The 19,181-nt window shown below is 37.5% G+C and overlaps 1 protein-coding gene across 5 annotated transcripts in view; it reads right to left on the bottom strand.

Moving 5' to 3' along the window:
• Positions 1 to 755: 755 nt before the first annotated feature.
• Positions 756 to 19,181, bottom strand: part of LOC107670284 (rho GTPase-activating protein 35-like) — a 94,159-nt gene continuing 75,733 nt past the window's right edge. For 2 of the 5 annotated variants that reach the window (XM_016462864.1, XM_016462845.1), the window contains exons 4-8: positions 17,079 to 17,156; positions 8,869 to 9,000; positions 4,100 to 4,205; positions 3,615 to 4,009; positions 756 to 3,330 (exon numbers count right to left, since the gene is read on the bottom strand). In XM_016462864.1, the coding sequence (XP_016318350.1) occupies positions 3,323 to 3,330; positions 3,615 to 4,009; positions 4,100 to 4,205; positions 8,869 to 9,000; positions 17,079 to 17,156 (719 nt within the window). In that variant the 3' untranslated portion in view covers positions 756 to 3,322. Of the gene's footprint in view, positions 3,331 to 3,474; positions 4,010 to 4,099; positions 4,206 to 8,868; positions 9,001 to 17,078; positions 17,157 to 19,181 lie in introns of all 5 variants that reach the window. The other 3 variants (XM_016462868.1, XM_016462853.1, XR_001632080.1) reach the window with 2 other exon arrangements.

The raw sequence follows: 19,181 nt of genomic DNA on the forward strand, positions 1-19,181 counted from the left end.
TCCTAATATTGTTCTGAAATGGGACGTTGGAAAGAAACTAACAATAGTCAATATAAAGTATGGTGCTGTAACTGGGTAGTTTATATAGCATGTCAGACAGTGGCATCTGTGAATGACAAAACTAGATTGAATCTAAAACTACTTTAGGTATTTCATTAGACATTCTTTTTTTTTCAACTCTGTGGGTTAGAAGTAGTACATTCTTCCTCAAATGCACCAACATTCTTTTGTACAGCATTTGATGGTAAAACAAACAGTATTTGTTATAGACAATATTCATTATTATTTATGTTTGTCTTGTGAAATATTAAAATTTTAAGATGTAATTTATTCCTGTGATGGCAAAGCTGAATTTTCAACATCATTACTCCAATCTTCAGTGTCACATGATCCTTCAGAAATCATTCTAATATACTGATTTGCTGCTCAAGTAACATTTCTGAGTATTATCAATGTTGAAAACAGTTATGCTTCTTAATATTTTTGTGGAAACCATGACACATTTTCCCCCAGGATTCTGTGATTAATAGAAAGTTCAAAATAACAGTATTTATTTTAAATAGAATTTCTTTCCAACAATGGAAAACTCACTACAATCATAATTGACCAATTTAATACATCACTGCTGAATAAAATTTATTTCGTAAAAAAAAAAAATAGATTACATAAGTGAAACAAGTAGAATTAGTAAATAGCAAAAGCACAGATGTAATTTATGCACATTCTGCAACTATAAAATAAAGACAAGAGACTGATTTTACAAGATTGATTTTATTAACTATAATACAGGTCACAGAAGGCCTTACTGTTTATACACCATTCCCACTGAGACTAATTACCAACTTCATTTATTTCTGTTTTTTTCCCATTCTATTTTTTTTTAATTTTTTTTATTCCTTTTTTAATACTGAGAGTGGCAGACCCCTCTCCCTGACCTGGTCTTGAATCATGCACTACATCATTGTGGCCTTTACACCATTCACAAAAAAAAAAAAGGTCTCATTTTTTAATTATTAAAATAAAACATAAAAAGAACACCTTTTCTATCACCATTGACTACAGGGCAAAGTGTCAGACCCCCTAACGTACAAATAAACAACCATTCTGAATATAGTTTTGCTCCTTTCTCCTTTAACTTAACAGACAATCTGTCACCATTGCTGAAAAAAGAAAATGAAAAAAAAAAATAATAATAAAGTGATGCAGCCAAATAGGATTGCTGAAACAATGTCACATTTTTAATACACGTTTGTCATGTCGCTTTTAGTCGTCTTCCCCTGCCCTTTTTTATGACTTTTTTTTTTTTTTTGCACAGTCTTTGGCTGCGAAGGACAGTCGGCTCTGAAAGAATACATTGAAAATACACAGAGAATGCAGCATTCATACAAAGTACCAGGGGCGTATAGGCCACACAGCTCCCGATTTCCCAAAATATACCATTACTCCTGCTCTCTGAGGGCAAAAGACGCAGTGTTTAAGCAAGAACGGTTAAAGAGTTGCAGCTCATCACAGCCAATCAGAAGTCAGAGTAGATGTGGATTGAAGTTAAAGAGGGACAGGGCAGGTGTGGTTCACTTAATGTATTACAGGGAGAGATATGCACAAAAATGAAGTGAAATCTGCTGTGGGATACATTCATTTTTCTCCATAAACGTGATTGTTTCACAGTTTCACAGCGTCTGCCTGCTTGAAAACCACGGCTCACAACAAACTGACTCTTTTGAGTTCAAATAAACACAAAAGTCACAGAAAATGATCCGTTATCTAATCTGGAGTGAGTAAACTTATGACGTATAAGTGCTGGGGAATATTGATATAAACTTGAAAGCTAAATGGCAGCTTTTGTATTTAAACCATGTGATTGTGAATGCATCCAGCATTTTCTTGAAAAACAAAAATGTAACATTAGCGTTGAGTTTCAACGTGCAATACCTGCTTTGTCCACTGGGTGGTAGTGTTGCGCCCCAAGAGCTCACAAACGGAAGTCCACTCACGAGCTACCACATTAACTTTCCCGTTTCCCATTAACCAAGTTTTCTTCTCCTAATTTTTTTTTTTTTTTTTTTTAATGTCTGGCATTTTATAAACAATGTCATCCTTCTGAGGTCAACTCTGAAGTTGAGACATTTAGTCAGTCTTGACAAAAAGCTCATATTCTCACTCGGATAACGCACCACATGCTGATTTCAAACACACTGAAGACTTTATCTTTACCGAATGCCATAACAGCTATGCCACTATCTTCACTCTCATCCTCCTCTAGGCTTCCACAGCTCACTGATTCAATGCCATCCGCATAGATACAGCCCAGCGCGTCTCCTCTAGTGCGAACTTCCTTTACCTTCCAGAACTGTGAGGTAACTCTTGATTTAGTGCATACCTCTCCTCTAAAACGCAGGAGGACCACAACCTAACCCATCCCTTAGAACTCATCACTTATTGGTTCACCAATCATGTGCGCAAAAAGTAATCCACAGATCTAACATGAGGAAACGTCTTGCAAACGTGTAATAAGAATAATAATACAGCTCCCAAATGAACAGACACCGAACAAAGCCGAAGATCCTCGTGGAGCAGGAAACCGAGGGTTGTGTGGTTGCAAGGACATTCTGCAATAAAAGAAGCATTAGTCTTCCAGCATGTTCTGGAGGCTCATGTGACGGGGGATAAAAGGGAGGAAAAGACTTCAAATCCCAGAATGCTGTGCCACACACATCCTTGCCAGCAAAACTAGATCCAGTTCGACAAGTTCTAGTTTTGTCTTTTGATTTCTGTCTCTCTTTAAAAAGCGGTTTCAGGATAAATAGGGGGTTGGAATATGGTTGTGTTGCCGCGTTGGAAAAAAGCATTTCTTTTTCGTAATTTATAACAGTGGTCGAAAGTTACAACACAAATCTGGTGAATATATAGGCCACCCTGTTGGCCCGCTTAACCTTATTTCTAGGAGGTTGCGTACAGTGGCCACCCGAATATGAGGTGGGCTTCATACATCCTATCTCCCATTGGTCGCCGACTGACGAAGACAACACTGCAATCTACGTCAGATGGACCCATTAGAGATCTGGGTTTGGGGTTACCACACTTCATGTGCAGTTGTCTAAATGTGTGTGAGGAGCATAACGGGCCAAGAACAGAGCAATTTATAGAGTAGCATGATGCAGAAAGAGGGCGATGAAGTGTGGTTGACGTAGCTCATGTACTCTTGACCTCTTTCTTTCTCGTTCCTCTACTGCTTATGATAAGTCAGGCACGGCCGTGCAATCTCCTCGGAAGTTTCTTCCATTCGATTCATCTCTTTCAGTGCTCCTCCTCGTCTACAGCTTCACAGCAGGGTTTGGGGTTACCACACTTCATGTGCAGTTGTCTAAATGTGTGTGAGGAGCATAACGGGCCAAGAACAGAGCAATTTATAGAGTAGCATGATGCAGAAAGAGGGCAATGAAGTGTGGTTGACGTAGCTCATGTACTCTTGACCTTTTTCTTTCTCGTTCCTCTACTGCTTTTGCTTGTGACAAGTCAGGCACGGCCGTGCAATCTCCTTGGAAGTTTCTTCCATTCAATTAATCTCTTTCAGTGCTCCCAAAGTTCTCCTCCTCGTCTACAGGTTCACAGCATGTGTTGTTCCGTAGGGGTGTGATGGGGGTGGAGCGAAGGCAGCAGGCTCTGGATTGGGGGTGGAGAATGGGGCGGGGATTGTTGGGTGGGGCTGAAGGGCGGGGCTACATGTTGTAATGGGGCGTAACAGGCGGAGCCTTGTATGGAGGAGGCAGAAGACAAGGTGGTGGTAGGTGAGGCGGGCTGTCCGGGCAAGCCACTGGGTGTGTCGGCCAAGGGCTGATTGTAGAAGAAGAAAGCACACTGGTGGATAAAGGTCTCTATGATTGTCTGGTAGGTGCGTGTGGCTGTCAGTGCGTCCATGGTGGTGAAATCGGGCCGCATTAGTGTCGGCCAGAAACAGATGGACAAGTTCTCGCTGGTCATTAGGTTCAGGCGGTTGTTTTGACTCACCCTGAGAGAAAGAGAGAAAAAGTGAGAATGAAAAACATTCGTGCGAGCGAGTTTGATCGTGTCTTGCCCTAGGGATGGCTCTGATTCTCACTTGTTCAGGTGAGTGATGACGTATTTGAAGACCTCGTAGTTTTCTCGAGGGAACCTGCGGAGCACGTCCTTCATGGTGTGGAGGCGCTGCTCTCGATCACTGATTTCTGCAGGGGGCAGAGAGGGAACACGGAATGAGACACAAACACATTTATTTTCTTCATGCTTCACAGGTGTTCACTTGTCCCACAACACACAAATAGATAGAGGACGACAAGACACACACACACTGGAGTCAGTCTTGACAATGGCTTCAATGCTTGAGGACCTTCAAGACCAGTGTGTTTCTGTAATGCCATGGTGTCCTATTAGCTTCTTTAAAGTAACAAAGGCACAGGCCCCAAGCTATTTAAAATATACAGATATATTTTAAATGATTAACAAATGTATGTACCATAAACACAATATTAAGCTGTCCCACACAAACAACATGTTCAACCCTGTTACCATAATGACCCACTCCTTAAGTTTCATTAAATTGAAACATTTTGGAAGCAAAAATTTAGACCGTTTTTACTGGGAATACAAGTACATAATTACATTTTTTTTTGGTTTCTACACAGATTGTAGATTTGACTGCATTCGTCAAGCTTAACTTTCAACCCTGTCACCCAAGTCCTGACAACAGGGTTGAATGTTGCAAATAATATAAGGGAAATAAAAATGTATCAAAAATGTAAATGCTTCAAATCTACATTTGGTTGCAAACTAGCTTGTCCATACCAAGTGACATCTTAATTCAAGTTTAATCTGCAACTGTTACGTATTCTGTTATATTTACCAGTATATTTTAATAGAACCTTTAAACAAAGACTTCATTCATTTCATCTGACTGGAGTGTCTATACCACCTTTTTAACTGCTGCTAAATCATTACATGAAACAGTATTTTAGTTTTAAACTGTCACACATTTTTGTAATAGTGTTATAGGGTGGAAAACTTAAATATAAATGTAAATTAAAACAGCACAGTTTTTTTATTCTTAATTTTCAAAGAGATGTATGCACTCTTTTGTATAGAGTACTAGAAGTGACACTTAAAAATATAATGAAAGAATGAGTTGTCAATTTCAAACATTAAAAAAAGGAAACAAATCAGATTTTAAATTGACAATAGAAAAGAAACTCTTTAATTCAATGTGTTTACAGTTCAATAAAATAAATACACATTTATATATAATTTAAATTCAAAAAGACCAATTTAAAACTGTTCAATTCCATTTTTTTAAAATAGTTAAATAAAACAACAAAATAGTAAACAGACTCCTAATCCTCCATAATTCTGCACCAGATTTGTGAAAAATGCTGAATACTAATTGAGACTTTGGTTGAATGTGTGTGCAGAAACTGAATCACTCTATTTACTCCAGATGAAATGTAAGTGGGGACTCTTTCCATGTTCCAAACACTATCCATGTTTGGCTTTGGGACCTCAGATTGCTTGGAAGCCATGCTTGAGGAAGTAATTCAGGAATAAGGAGTTCTAATATGCACAAAGGAAGCAGCACACAAGGCGTGTGTGTGTGTGTTTGCATGCATGTGTGTGTGCATACTAGACTTCCCATCAGTCTCATCTGGGGTGACCGATGGATTGTTCAATGAAGCACAGTGTCTCACACACACAAACAGTACATGTACAGAAATAATTGTGTAGTGTGTGCAGTCACACAAACACAGACACACACATGCCCTGGGTGCAGCGAGCTTGATGGTTGCGGTGAGTCAGAACGGCTTACATCAGCCCTTAATGCTGTGAGCCTTGTGTCAGAACATGTGACCACTACGGCAGATGTGTTCCTCCCTAGTCACACACACACTCACATCAGCATTATGCATTGGTCCCAGATGCAGAATTACTGCAGTAACTCGAAGGAAAATGTGCAGAACCACTATAATGCCAGGCTGTTGCTATATGGTTGCTAGCTAGGGTGATTTTTAGTGCATTTATTTTGTTTCTGGAGTGTTCTGGGTCATTGCTACTGACTCACCATCAAGTTACAGAACAACATTCAACACTCTGAAGCCCTATTCGCACAGGATTAGTATTACCTGGTGACCTCTAGTCATGTGTAATAATTGCAGAGGTTGTCTGTGATCTTAATCCCGTGCGAATCGCCCATGTCTGTAACTTGTAAAGTAAAAATTTCCCCGCAAAGGACCTACCATATTTCACCAAACACCGAGGTTCTGTGATGATATTAGTCCCCTGCAAATCGGTATCTCTGTGATTGGCCATGATTTGTTGAGGTCATATATCATTTTTTCAAGGCTTTTGTTTCCTGTGCACCTTTTTATCCATCTTTCGCGAAGAATGGAGGCTGCGTTTGAGTGTTTTGATAGTATTTTGGGTGCTGGGTCATAGCGCTATACACCATAAAACTATACAATTTGCAGAAAGAGAAAGCTGAAAACCATCAGAAGAGTGAAAACAAAAAGACTGATTAGATGGAGATGGACGAAATGTATAGCAGCATGCAGTAAGGAACACTCTTCAGTTTATGATATATAACGTATATCCTGGAGATAAGTCAGTAAATTCGAGTAAAATCACAGGCTTCGCTTATAACGTGCGAATGTGCCACAAGAAATTCAGATGTGGGGGGTAATTTCTAAATCACATGAGCTCCCCAAATAATACTAATCCCGTGCAAATAGGGCTTAAGAAAGAAATAGCGCAAACACTAGACAAGGATGCAACTTTATAGAGCACAAATGTCAAGCAACTGTCAAACGGAGTATACTTAGCAAGTTTGCATCAAAACCGAAAGAATTCTATGGGACCAAATTATACTTCGGGTTTTATGGGTATGCTTGGGTATTCATAAGCGCATATTTTGTCATCAATACTATACAGGCATAGCCTGATTTTTCTAACCACACATATTTCTAACCACTCATCTTGCACATGTGCTTTGAATTTTTCCACATACAACGCACAAAATGTACAAACACAAACTGATTTTTTGGAACGCGCATATTAAGTGCATACAAAGACATTTTTGTTTGTTTGTTTTAAAAAGGTTCAGCTGTATGCATATCTAAGCGTTCAGGTCAAAACTTAAGTATATTTTGGGCTTAATACTTAGGATTAGGTACATGAATGAAACCATGACCTGTAGTATTAGTAATAGTAATAATGCTCTCAAAACATCAGGACGCCGATGTATTTAAAACCTACCCAGACATTGTTTATTTTGAGACCGAATATGCAAATATCATCTAATGAATAAACCACCACCTCCACCGCCAGTCAGAAAATGCATTCATTTAAATATCCTATTGAGACGTCTAATAGATGGCAGATCAACAAAGCAAAGGATTATTCAGAAGGCCTTAAAGCAGTGCAGGTGCTTCCTGTGTTTTCAGAGACTAAAGCAGAACAAGCCTGCTGGGCTCTTGCCATGGCGTCCAGTAACAGACGGACCAGAGCAAAGCCCCGCCCACCACCTGCGGAGAGTGACACGGTAGTCAGGTGACCTGCCGTCTGTCCTCTCCCTCCATTATCCCTTCCTTCTTACTCTCAATGGGCTTCTGTAATGTTCTTGCATTGGTTAAAAGTGTAGTTGTGACTTTATTAATAAGTGGTTGCTTATATTTAGGGTAAGCATGTAGTTCCAAACCTCACTTTCTTTCGTCTGAGGAACATGAAAGAAGATATTTTGAAGAATGTTGGCAACCAAATAGTTTTGGTTACCATTGACTTGCATCGTATGGACAAAACAAACATTGACATTTTTCCAAATATCTTCTGTTGTGTTTCACAGAAGAAACAAACTCAAACACGTTTGGAATGACACGAGGGTGCGTAAATAATGACAAATTTAATTTGGGTGAACTATTCCTTTAATCTTTGCCGCGTAACTTGTCCCACACGTCAAACACCACTCTGAACACATTAGAACAGCAACGCCCAAGCAACCACCTAAAACACCCATAGCATTATTATGTCAAAATTTGCACAGGCAAGATCCCCTCACATTATCAGCAGAAAACATACAAATGTATTTTTGATTTTAAGAACACAAGGCAAATTTTTACGGCGCAAATTAGTATCTGATTATGTTGGTATTTCATAGATTAAATTCACTAAAAAATATGCAACTGACTCAAATGATCATTGTCTATGGCCATTTGAACAGTACTAAGATTTTATTCTGGTATACCGAATTTATATACCAACATTTGAACACTTCCAAAATGAGTGACATCATGTTCATACTGAACAATTTAACCAATCAAATCCCCTCTTTTGTGCTTTACTCCACCAGTGCAGATTTGGGTGTTACGCTTTGTTTTCTGCTGAATCAGGCCTGCTGTTTGGGAAACTATTTAAAGCATGGCAGGACTTGAGGGCTTGTTTATTGAGAAACAGTCTGGAGTGAAGGACTAACGGCAATCTTAGGCTTAAGTCTCATTGCTTGTGTGTTGCTGGCTTGGAGCGATGCCCAGAGCAGACAATGCTGAACTTCACACTGAGAGAGAGAGTGTGTGTATTGAAGAACGGGGAGAGAAGTCTATAATACCGCAACAGGAAAACGCACTGCAGAAACTCAATCCATTTCTACTCGCTGTCTTATCCCTTGTTTTTCTTTTTCTCCCAGCTCCACACACAGGATGTCCAGCAGAGGAGCTCTCCAGAGCACACTAACCTCAGAGCACTACAACCAAGCACGCTGCTTTCTGACAGTAAACATCTGGCCGTGGAAAATCTTCCCTGTATCAGTGTTTTTATTGATTGTGAGAGTCTGCTCACTGTCGTGTTGATACTCACTGAAGGCCTCCACCAGCTCCGTCTGCATGCTGTATGGTACCAGAGGATCGGGCAGCTCTGAGAAGAAGCTCTTCATCGCTCCTGCCACCGTGTTCACAGACATGTCCTTCTCGATCAGGTCAATGTTAGGGTCTATAATGTACAGAAAGAGAGAGGGAATTCGGTTAGACTTTTAAACGGAAGTTTAGTCATTGCAGCTTCTCAAACTATTTGCAATTTAAAGTTGTTAAATTACAGTCTAAAAAGTAAAAAAAAAAAAAAAAGGAAGTGCACCATAATCATTTTAGGGTGCGACTGGTTTAATTTTTCTTAAAACCAACATATTTCAGTATGATCACATTATAGTGATTTTACACACTTTACCAGGCATGTGAAAAGTATTTTTGTTACCTTTCACATACATTTTAATGTTTAAATTGATCTTTATCCTTGGTCTCAGACCTTCAATCTAAAACTATGAAAATAATTTATATTTGTAAAATGGATTAAGTTTAATAATCTAAACAAAAACCCGAAGTAAATGAGCCATTTCAAAATTTACTGTGAATTCAAAAGTGTAGGTTTTACATTCTTAATGTTTTTGAAAGAAGTGTTTACTATTTTATTATATTTTAAAATGTTATTTATTTCTGTGGTGGCAAAGCTGAATTTTCAGCATCATTACTCCAGTCTTCAGTGTCACATGATCCTTCATAAATCATTCTAATATGCTGATTTGCTGCTTGAAAACAGCTAAACTATATTTTTTGGAAACGTTGGAGAATAGAAACAGATTAGAAAGTTCAAAGAACAGCATTTATTTGAAATATATATTTTTTTATAATAGTATAAAATGTCTTAACAAAGCAATTTAATGTGTTCTTGTTAAATAAAAGTATTAAAGACAAGTTTTTAACATGGTTTCCACGTCTATCTGGTGTTTTTAATACACTTAAAGGGATAGTTCACCAAAAATGAAAATTACCCCATGATTTACTCACCTTCAAGCCATCCTAGGTGTATATGACATTCTTCTTTCAGACGAATACAATCGGAGTTATATTAAAAAACATCCTGTAAATATCCATATTTACAACTTTATAAACCTTAATCTCTAACTTCCGCTAACTGTCGTACGCGCGTTCATGAGAGAGTGGCGTCCAGCGGATGACGTAGCACGTAGGCAAACGCAGAAGTGACGAGCGTGGAAGCGCAGAGGAGAGAGCAAAACAAAACACCGTTCACGAATTAGTAGTACAAAACGAGGATTTGTAAAGAAAAATGTCGGAGGATTTTAATATAAGCCAAGAGGACAGTGGTTTTCCTTTGCTATAAAAAAACCTTGTTTCTCGCGAGACTAGCATTTTCTCACCAGAGTTTACGCTACGCCTACGTCATCCGCTGGACGACACTCTCTCGTGAACGCACATATGACAGTTAGCGAAAGTTAGAGATTAAGGTTTATAAAGTTGTAAATATGGATATTTTTCTTACACAAACGCATTGCTTCGCTTCAGGAGGCCTTTATTAACTCCCCGGAGCTGTGTGGACTTTTATAATGGATTGGTTCAATTTTTTGGACTTCGAATTTTGGGCTACCATCCACTCCCATTATAAAGCTTGGAAGAGCCAGGATGTTTTTTAATATAACTCCGATTGTATTCGTCTGACAGAAGAAAGTCTTATACATCTAGGATGGCTTGAGGGTAAGTAAATCATGGGGTAATTTTCATTTTTGGTGAACTAACCCTTTAACTAATACAATTGACAAACTATGTGCAAATGAATCATTCAACACCATTGCAGAGCATTTTATTCCTTAAAATTGCAGTTTATCAAAGTTTAAAAAATTAGGTTTAAAACAAGCCATTTCTTATGATATAAAGCGTTAGCCTACGCTTTGTATCATTAGCAAAACGTTTTTATCTGAGGATGTTGATTTTTATAAGGTAGCTGTCTGAGATGGCGAACAGGAACATGGTTTGTGTAACATTAGCAACACATTGATAACTGTTTGATAACACAGGCAAGCCAAAGGCTAATGATATCAATTTCTGTTACATGTCTGGCATTGTAGAGAGAGCGATACATAAAATGCATTACCATTCTGATACATCAACTTGTGGATGACCCTGTATAAGCCCTGTTCTTCAGAATTAGTTTCTGGTTCAAACATATATGGCTGAATTAATCCAACAATGCTACTTGCCAATGTGTAGCATTTACTACTTCAGTTAACCAAATGAAAGAAGAGCAGGTAGTTCAAGCTGCTGTGATTAAGTGGAGGCGGGGACTAATTTGCATATTAATAGCCTTTGTATACTAAATGAGGTAAAGGTGCAATTCTGATTATCAAATATGAGTTTTAAGGGATAAAATCAGTGACTGCAGGGGGACTTTTATGTTCTTAAAAAAATAAATAAATATAATAAATAAAATTATATACTACATTTATGGAAAATGTTTTATATTATAAAACATTTTCCATAAATGTAGTGTGCTTGACTACCAAGCACAATAACTGTGTCGGTGCAGAGCTTGAGATGAATATCAGAAATCAAAATAAATATAATTTATGTTCAGAATACGATGTGCATGACTTTCAATTAAGCTGTATTATTAAGCAAAAATTGTGAATGCATTAAATTTATTTAGGACACATTAAATATAACATGTTAAATTGGCCTTTGGAAGACAAAGGAGTCATTTTATTCCAAAAATGATAAAAATGGCATTTCCATCAAAATGCTATTGAAAATTCATTTAAAACGCTATTGAACAATACATTAATTTGTATTTTATCACTATCGGAAAACAAATTAAACGAGTTTGGAAAGCTTTTAATTATAAAAAAAAAAAAACTGCACAGGGCCAAAAGGGCCAATAACTGAAGAGACACTGTGACCTGCACCACACTTTGACCCTGAAATACATTTTGCACCAAGGAACTGGCACTGAGATGAATGAGAAGGCAAATGGACACATTTTTCTAGGAGGTACTTGATCTGACTTAACAGTAAACAATCCGTTTCTTCAAATCAGAGACACAGGATCATATGAACATCCCTGACAGCCAGCTTCTTCCAAATGCAGCTTATTTGTTCAAACAAGGGGTCCTTCTGAAAGCACAAGCCCCTTATAATCAAACCTGTCCACTCTTGCTGTCTGGATGCATCTCTAATCTCTCGGCTGATCCAGCGAAATGTGTATCTAATTGGAGAATGTGTGCTTAGCATGCAGGCGTGAAATGAGTGCACAGGAGAGGGTGAGAGGTTACGAGCCGCAAACAAAACAAGCGTCGATTAAAACCACAAAACAATTTTGATCTCCGCTTCAGCCAATATGATTGAGCTAAAGCTACAAACACAGAAAAGCACTCCACATTCGTATTACAATTGCAATCTTTCAGACCAGCATGTTAAATCCAGTTGACCCCAGATCAGTTACTCTAGCCGTCCGGATTGTATTTCATAGGAGATCGATAACGGCTGTGTAGCACCTGATCGTGAATCATCTGACATTTCGCTAGAGTTGGCCGGGATGCTGCTGAGCACATACCTGAGCAGTAATTTCCGCCGTAATTGTATTGTCACCTGGCTGTGCGGGGTTCTGATCGATCAGACACGAGCCTTCGCCTTCTATTAGCTCATGCCGATCCGAACCGGGCCCGGCCAGATCAGTGGAGCGTGTGCGCTCGCGGTTCATTACCCAAACCAATCTGCTGGTAATTAACTGACCTTCTCTTCCGGCGCAAACACACAAACAGGACGGCCTGTGGTGATGCACACACACAGACACGCTTCCACAGCGCACAATAGTTTCTTTAGAGAGCTTAATGAAATTAAAATGAGAGATTTGGGGCTTTTAGTCCATGTCTATTAACTAATAAAGCACATTAATATTTACACAAATATTTATATATATTATAAAAAATAAATTAAATATTTATATAAATAATATATATTAATAATTATTTTAAAAATTGCATAATATTTGTATTTAAATGCATTTTTTATTTATAAATATTTTATTCTGTTCTGGATGAAAAAAAAGGTTAAAATGTGATAAATTGGTCAAATTTGAAATAAGCTGTCACTGAAATGTTTTGCTACAGTAAATATGTTTTTGAAAGAAGTCTCTTATGCTCACCAAGGCTGCATTTATTTACTAAAAAATACAGTTAAATGTTAGTGCATAAATATAGAAATATTATTGCAATTTCAAAAAAAAAAATTGTTTTAATATATTTAAAAATGGAATTAATTCCTGTGATGGCAAATCTGAATTTTCAGCAGTCACACTTATTATTATTATTATTATTATTAATGTAGAAAACAGATGTGCTGCTTAATATTTTTGCAGAAACTGTGATATATATATATATATATATTCAGGATTCTTTGATGAATAGAAAGTTTGAAAGAACAGCATTTATTTTGAAGGGGTCATATGATGCGATTTAAATTTGTCCTTTCTCTTTGGAGTGTTACAAGCTCTTGGTGCATAAAGAAGATCTGTAAAGTTGCAAAGACTAAAGTCTCAAATCCAAAGAGATATTCTTTATAAAAGTTAAGAGTCAACCACTCCTACCTAAAACGGCTCGTTCTAACACGCCCCCACATGTCTACATCACGATGTGGGAAGATTTGCATAATGTTCACGCAAAGAAAGAAGTCGTAACTTTTATTCTCGCTGTAGTATTGTTGCTGCCACCATGTCATGAAGACGCTGTGTTTCGTTGTGAAAGCGAAACTACTTTGTTTGGCCTTCCAAAAGGGGACGATATCCGCTTCGTCATGCCTGGAGCTGCTCCGTGCTGGTCGCTCAGCAAATACATCAACTTCGCGCTGTGGATCGCCGGATCGGCTTTCGTTGGCCTTCTGGAAAGTAATTTTTTTATTCATCAATAATCCTAAAAAAAATACTCAACTGTATTAAATATTGATGATAATAATAATAATAATAATAATAAAACATGTGACACTGAAGACTGAAGTAATGATGCTGAAAATGTAGCTTTGATCATAGGAATAAATTACATTTTCAAATATATTCAAATAGAAAGCAGATATTTTAAATAGTACAAAATATTTCACAATATTACTGCTTTTGCTGTATTTTGGATCAAACAAATCCAGGCTTGGTGAGCAGAAGAGAATTCTTTAAAAAAAATTAAAAATCTTACTGTTCAAAAACTTTTGACTGGTAGTGTATGTAAAAAAGTTATAAAGTTATATGTGTATGTATGTGTTATATGTATGTATAAAGTTATACATACTTATACATACATATACACACAAATACAAATAAACATATACTAGTCTGAACTATATATACACGTCTTACCACCTTTAAAAATAAGCAAACGAAAATAGTCTCTTCTCAAGTATGCACATAATACAAGCATATTCTATGCGCTCTGACATTATGCTTTCATAATGGCCCTCGGTGGGCCGGATCAATAGCTGTGGATCAGTCCCGGTTAATTGAGCTTATCTGCTCTACAGTGTGCTCATTGACAGATATGTGATCCATGCACCGAGGAATAGCAGCCATTTCTTTGAAAGCAGCGAGGTCAGCCGGGTCTGCTGTGACTGGCCCACTCAAACTTTTCCCCAAGGCAAATATGAGTAACAGAGTTCTGTATGTACTATGATATCCATGAGATGTCTTTAGATTATGCTCCTACAACAGCAGGGTAATGTGAGAGCATGGAAGTTCATGGAGGCCAGACAAGCAGAGAGAGAGAAGCCAGGTGGTGGGAGTCATTGCTCTTGTTATACTTTAGTGATGTTCTTAGCTTTACAAGCTTTTTAAGGCGTACTTTTGAAACAGCACCATGGTATTATAATGTTTTCTTCAGAGTATAGTGTAAATTGTACATGGGTCAAAGATGTCCAATTTTGGTCTCTGCATCAAATTAAATGTACAGTTTTGTTGCAAACAAGAGTCTTACCTAAAATGCAACAAAAGATATTGCTGGACAACCGTTATTAGGTGAAATTGCATACTGTCTAGGAGGTACTACATTTGATGAGGAAGATACTTTGCAACTGTTAAAAAGTATGTTCTATATTGTATGAATGTGTGTGGTATTGAAATCTGGATGTACTACATTTGCTGTTGTCATTGTCAAATAACCTACCAGCGTCAGTTGTGTCATTTTACTATTAGGCTACGTTTACATGACAACGATGTAGTCAAAAACGGATAAGTTTTTCCCTTGCGTTTTTAAAAAGTTTCACATATACATGACAACGTTTTCAAAACGATTCGCGTTTACACATATCCGCGAAAACAGCCAAAAACGCTGTATTACGTATGCCAGGCCAGTAGTTGGCGCTGTCACCTTGTTAGTAAACAGTACCTGTTGCCGTGTGTATATGATGCGTCTCCGCTGTTGGTTGTAATATTGGTGAAGTAAATCCACACTTTGCTGAAGAAGCGTTAGCAAACTCTTAAACAGCAACAACAGTACCATGTACTCCACCATTGTTGTGTATGTTTCGTCACTGTTTTCAAAGATTCCCGTATTGGGTGTTTACATGGAAACGTCAACGGTGGCGTTTTCAAAAACTTGCACTTTGAAACCCGTTTTCAAAAATATGCGTTTTCAGTCCCAAAAACGGCGTTGTCGTGTAAACGAACAGGCAAAACACATAAAAAAAAGTTTCCCGCTTTTGGCTGAAAATGTTGTCGTGTAAACGGCCCCTTAGTCACAACCCTTCTCCCATGGCCTCATGATAGTAAAGTCCCATCAGATGCACACTTTGGAATATCAGCAGAAGTAGTAGGTCATCTGGTACTTTGCACCTACTGTTTTATGAATACTATGAATGTGGACATACTATATACTATATAGTAGGGAAGTATGCTTATTAGTATGCATGGATTGTCTTTTGTAGTAAACTTTTAAGCTTAATAATGTCATAAGGTTTTATGACAAAGGTATATAACACCACAAATTTGACAAGAATAAAACAAAACTCCCTTACTTATCAGATTTCTGAATTCTAATCAAATAGTCTAAAAGTTACTACTTTCAGTGGTGATGGCAAAAGTACATACTTGAGTGAGACAGTATGCTTGTACTTAGACAATACCATTACATTTTCATCTTGATATTGCAAACTTCAGCGTCTAGCATTTCCTTTTAGATTCATTTATTTATTTATTTGCCTTTAAAAGATTATTATAATAATATATAAAATAATATAAAGTGGACAGGAAGAAAAGTGAGAGAGACGGGGGGACAGCAGTCAGGATTTGATTTGACTTTGACTATTCATACTGTCATGATATCAGATTTTCACTACATGACTTAAACACAAGTGTAGGGGAAGTGGAAAGAGAGTTTATAACCATAACTATACAGAAAGAACTTTTGAAAAGAACTGTCGATCGGCACAGCTAACACCCCATATTTTTTACAGGATCCAAAAAACTCCTACACTTTTTCGGCTGAAGGTAGTGTCTCGTTTTCGTCTGTCATCTCGTCTGACATGATTTAGTGCAGCAGAACTAGCTACACACTAGTCATCGTCTTCATTTTTCCATTTTCTGATGGATGTCAAACAGTGTTAAGGTGCAACACCGCCACCTTCTATGTCGGAGGGTCAACCAGATTACAACCACAATCAACCATAGTGTCAACAGTTACTACCACTGGATTATGTGTAGCATTAACATCAGTATTTCATTTTTCATTCAATATCATGATTATAATTACATTATGCCACACATAATTCATACTCATTTCAAAACTGCCATGGTAGCTTCGGCATCAGAGCTTCAAACGGATTCGAACTGATTCATTAAACAAATCTGCACATTTGTTCACAAAGTCTGTGCATCTAACAAAGACAATGGGATAATTTTGTGGTCTATGGACTTCTCATTACATTCAATTCACACTGCAAGATGCAGCACAGGTAAAATGTGATTTTGTTTACTGAGGCCGATTAGCATTTAAATGCATTATTTGTGTCTGCCTGACTTGAAACATTCCCAACACTGAATCGTTTAAATTTACCCTTACTAATTTCATTCCTTGCTATTTCAACTACTCCACTGTTTCATTTTAAATCGAACATTACTGCATGTTACTTAGCTGCATTACATTTTGTTCCATTTACATGTATCTGCCATGCCAATAAAGCACACTAAACAGAAACTGAAAAGACAGATCAAAAGAAAAAGAAAGTGAAAGGCAAACAGGTCACGTGACTCACCCTGGTCAAACTGCCGCTGCATGCTTTCCATCTCGGCCTTATTTCCACTCACCCTGTAGATCCCCTCTGTGCTCAACCCTGTGAGAAAGAGAGAGAGAGAGAGAGTTGATATTAATTAATGAGTTTTGCACTCCATTCCTTTTACACAGTCTCAGAGTTTGATAAGAGCCAACAAAATGGTGTTATCTTCAGCTCAGAATGTACAACGCATTACACATATTTAATTTATATCTGAGGTTGCTAATTGTGCGAACACACTCCGCCTGTCAGATCTTCACTGTTTGACTTATCAGTCGTACATGAAGAATGAGGGCTGCCACAGGCAGAGAGCAGCTTGCGTCTTGTGCCCCGCAGATGCAAGAGCCAGAGAACGGCTCGGTTCGGCTTGGCCCATCTCACCCAAGCAGAGAGAAAACAAGTACATCGATAAAGAGAAAGACAGAGCGAGAGGCAGAGAGACACTCTCGGAAATGAGTCGGTGTGTTGCTGAGGCAGACCGCATTGATTGCCTCACCTCTCCTGATCAATTACCCATAAAAGCTTTTCTGTGGAGCTGCAGGAAGGGAAATGTGTGTAGAGAGGAAGGGTGTGTTTATGGCGGAGTGTAAGAACAAGAGGGAAAAAAAGAAATGAAAATAGGCGAGAAAAGGACTGTAAAACGTCTGAAAGATCAAGTTTCATATTGCGTTATAGATTTGCACTGATCATAAAACTCTACTTTTGATGTCTGAGAAATCCACAGGGTCTACCAATCATTTCAAAGTTTCTTTTAAAAATAGGCTCAAATATGATATGAATATGAACAGCCTATTCAAAGAAATGTTGTTTTGTGGTAATAAAATGAACATCGTTAAAAATAAACCACAACAACACAATGCCATTGTATTTTAATGCCAGACCTCAAGAGCGCTATTTTTGTTTGCTATTAGTCTTCTGTTATTAAATTATTTATTTAGAAATGGCAAAAATACTAATAATGAAAATGTAATATGATAAAAAAAAATACAGATTTGTAATGTTTAAATGTGCTAGAAAAAATGTCACAATTCTCAAAATGAATCAATATACAGTTAAACACATAAGTACGTAACTAAACAAACAAACAAACAAACAACTAAAAAAGTTAATTAAAATAAAAAATATTATATTACATTATATTAAATTATTTAATTACTAACTACATAAGTGAATTAAACAAAAGTGAACTAAATAAGTAAATAACTAACTATTAGGGGCGGAACAGTTCAACTTACTCAAGGTTCGGTTTGTATCACGGTTTTAGAGTCACGGTTTCGGTATGGTTTGGTATGTGCTATGTTTAGGGAAAAACTATACTGTCAAATAAAAATAAAGAAAATAAGAATAATCTATCTAACTACAAGCAACAGCACAAATAAATACAATAGTTTAAAGATACAAATAAAATAAACAGTGATTTTCAGTTTTTTTTTAGGTAGGTCTAACATTAGTTTTTAGGTACAGAAATTGAATAAAGTAATGAAATGTAAAACAGCATTGCATATTTGACTGTATAAATTAAAGATTAATCTTTATTAAAGTTACAAAAGCTATTCAATCAAGAGCAGTGAGTGAATTCTTTGTTGTTGCTGTTTGATTAATATTAAGTGCTGCCACTTTAAGAGAATGCACTGATCCAGTGCACTGATACAGTACGTTCAGCCGGCTATGTCTACTATAGGATACTTACCAAGATGGGCATTTAGACATAATTTTTGTGTGAATTCGACCATTTAAACACAATACTTCAGAGAGAGCTTAATATTTGCGCGCGTTCTGAGGTGCGGGTTTGCGCGCTTGTGAGCGCACACACAAATCTTCTCACTGCACGCGCGAGCCCGCGTCCTCTGGCTCTTAAATGTTTAAACTGGCAAAGCTTAAATGAGTTTAGCTTAAACACAGATATCAACGTGTGCTGTTCAGGTCTCACCTGTGTGCGCGCACTATCAGCACCGTGGTGATGACGGAATAAATGACTGCTCATATTCCAGCATACGCCATTCGCAATGAACAAGAGTTGTTGTAATGTATTGGGAAGCCAGAATGCGCATCCATCAACAGAAACATACATTAGCCGAACCCTGT

This window comes from Sinocyclocheilus anshuiensis, unplaced genomic scaffold, assembly GCF_001515605.1.
Source record: "Sinocyclocheilus anshuiensis isolate Anshui unplaced genomic scaffold, SAMN03320099.WGS_v1.1 scaffold513, whole genome shotgun sequence".
NCBI classification, from domain to species: Eukaryota; Metazoa; Chordata; class Actinopteri; order Cypriniformes; family Cyprinidae; genus Sinocyclocheilus; species Sinocyclocheilus anshuiensis.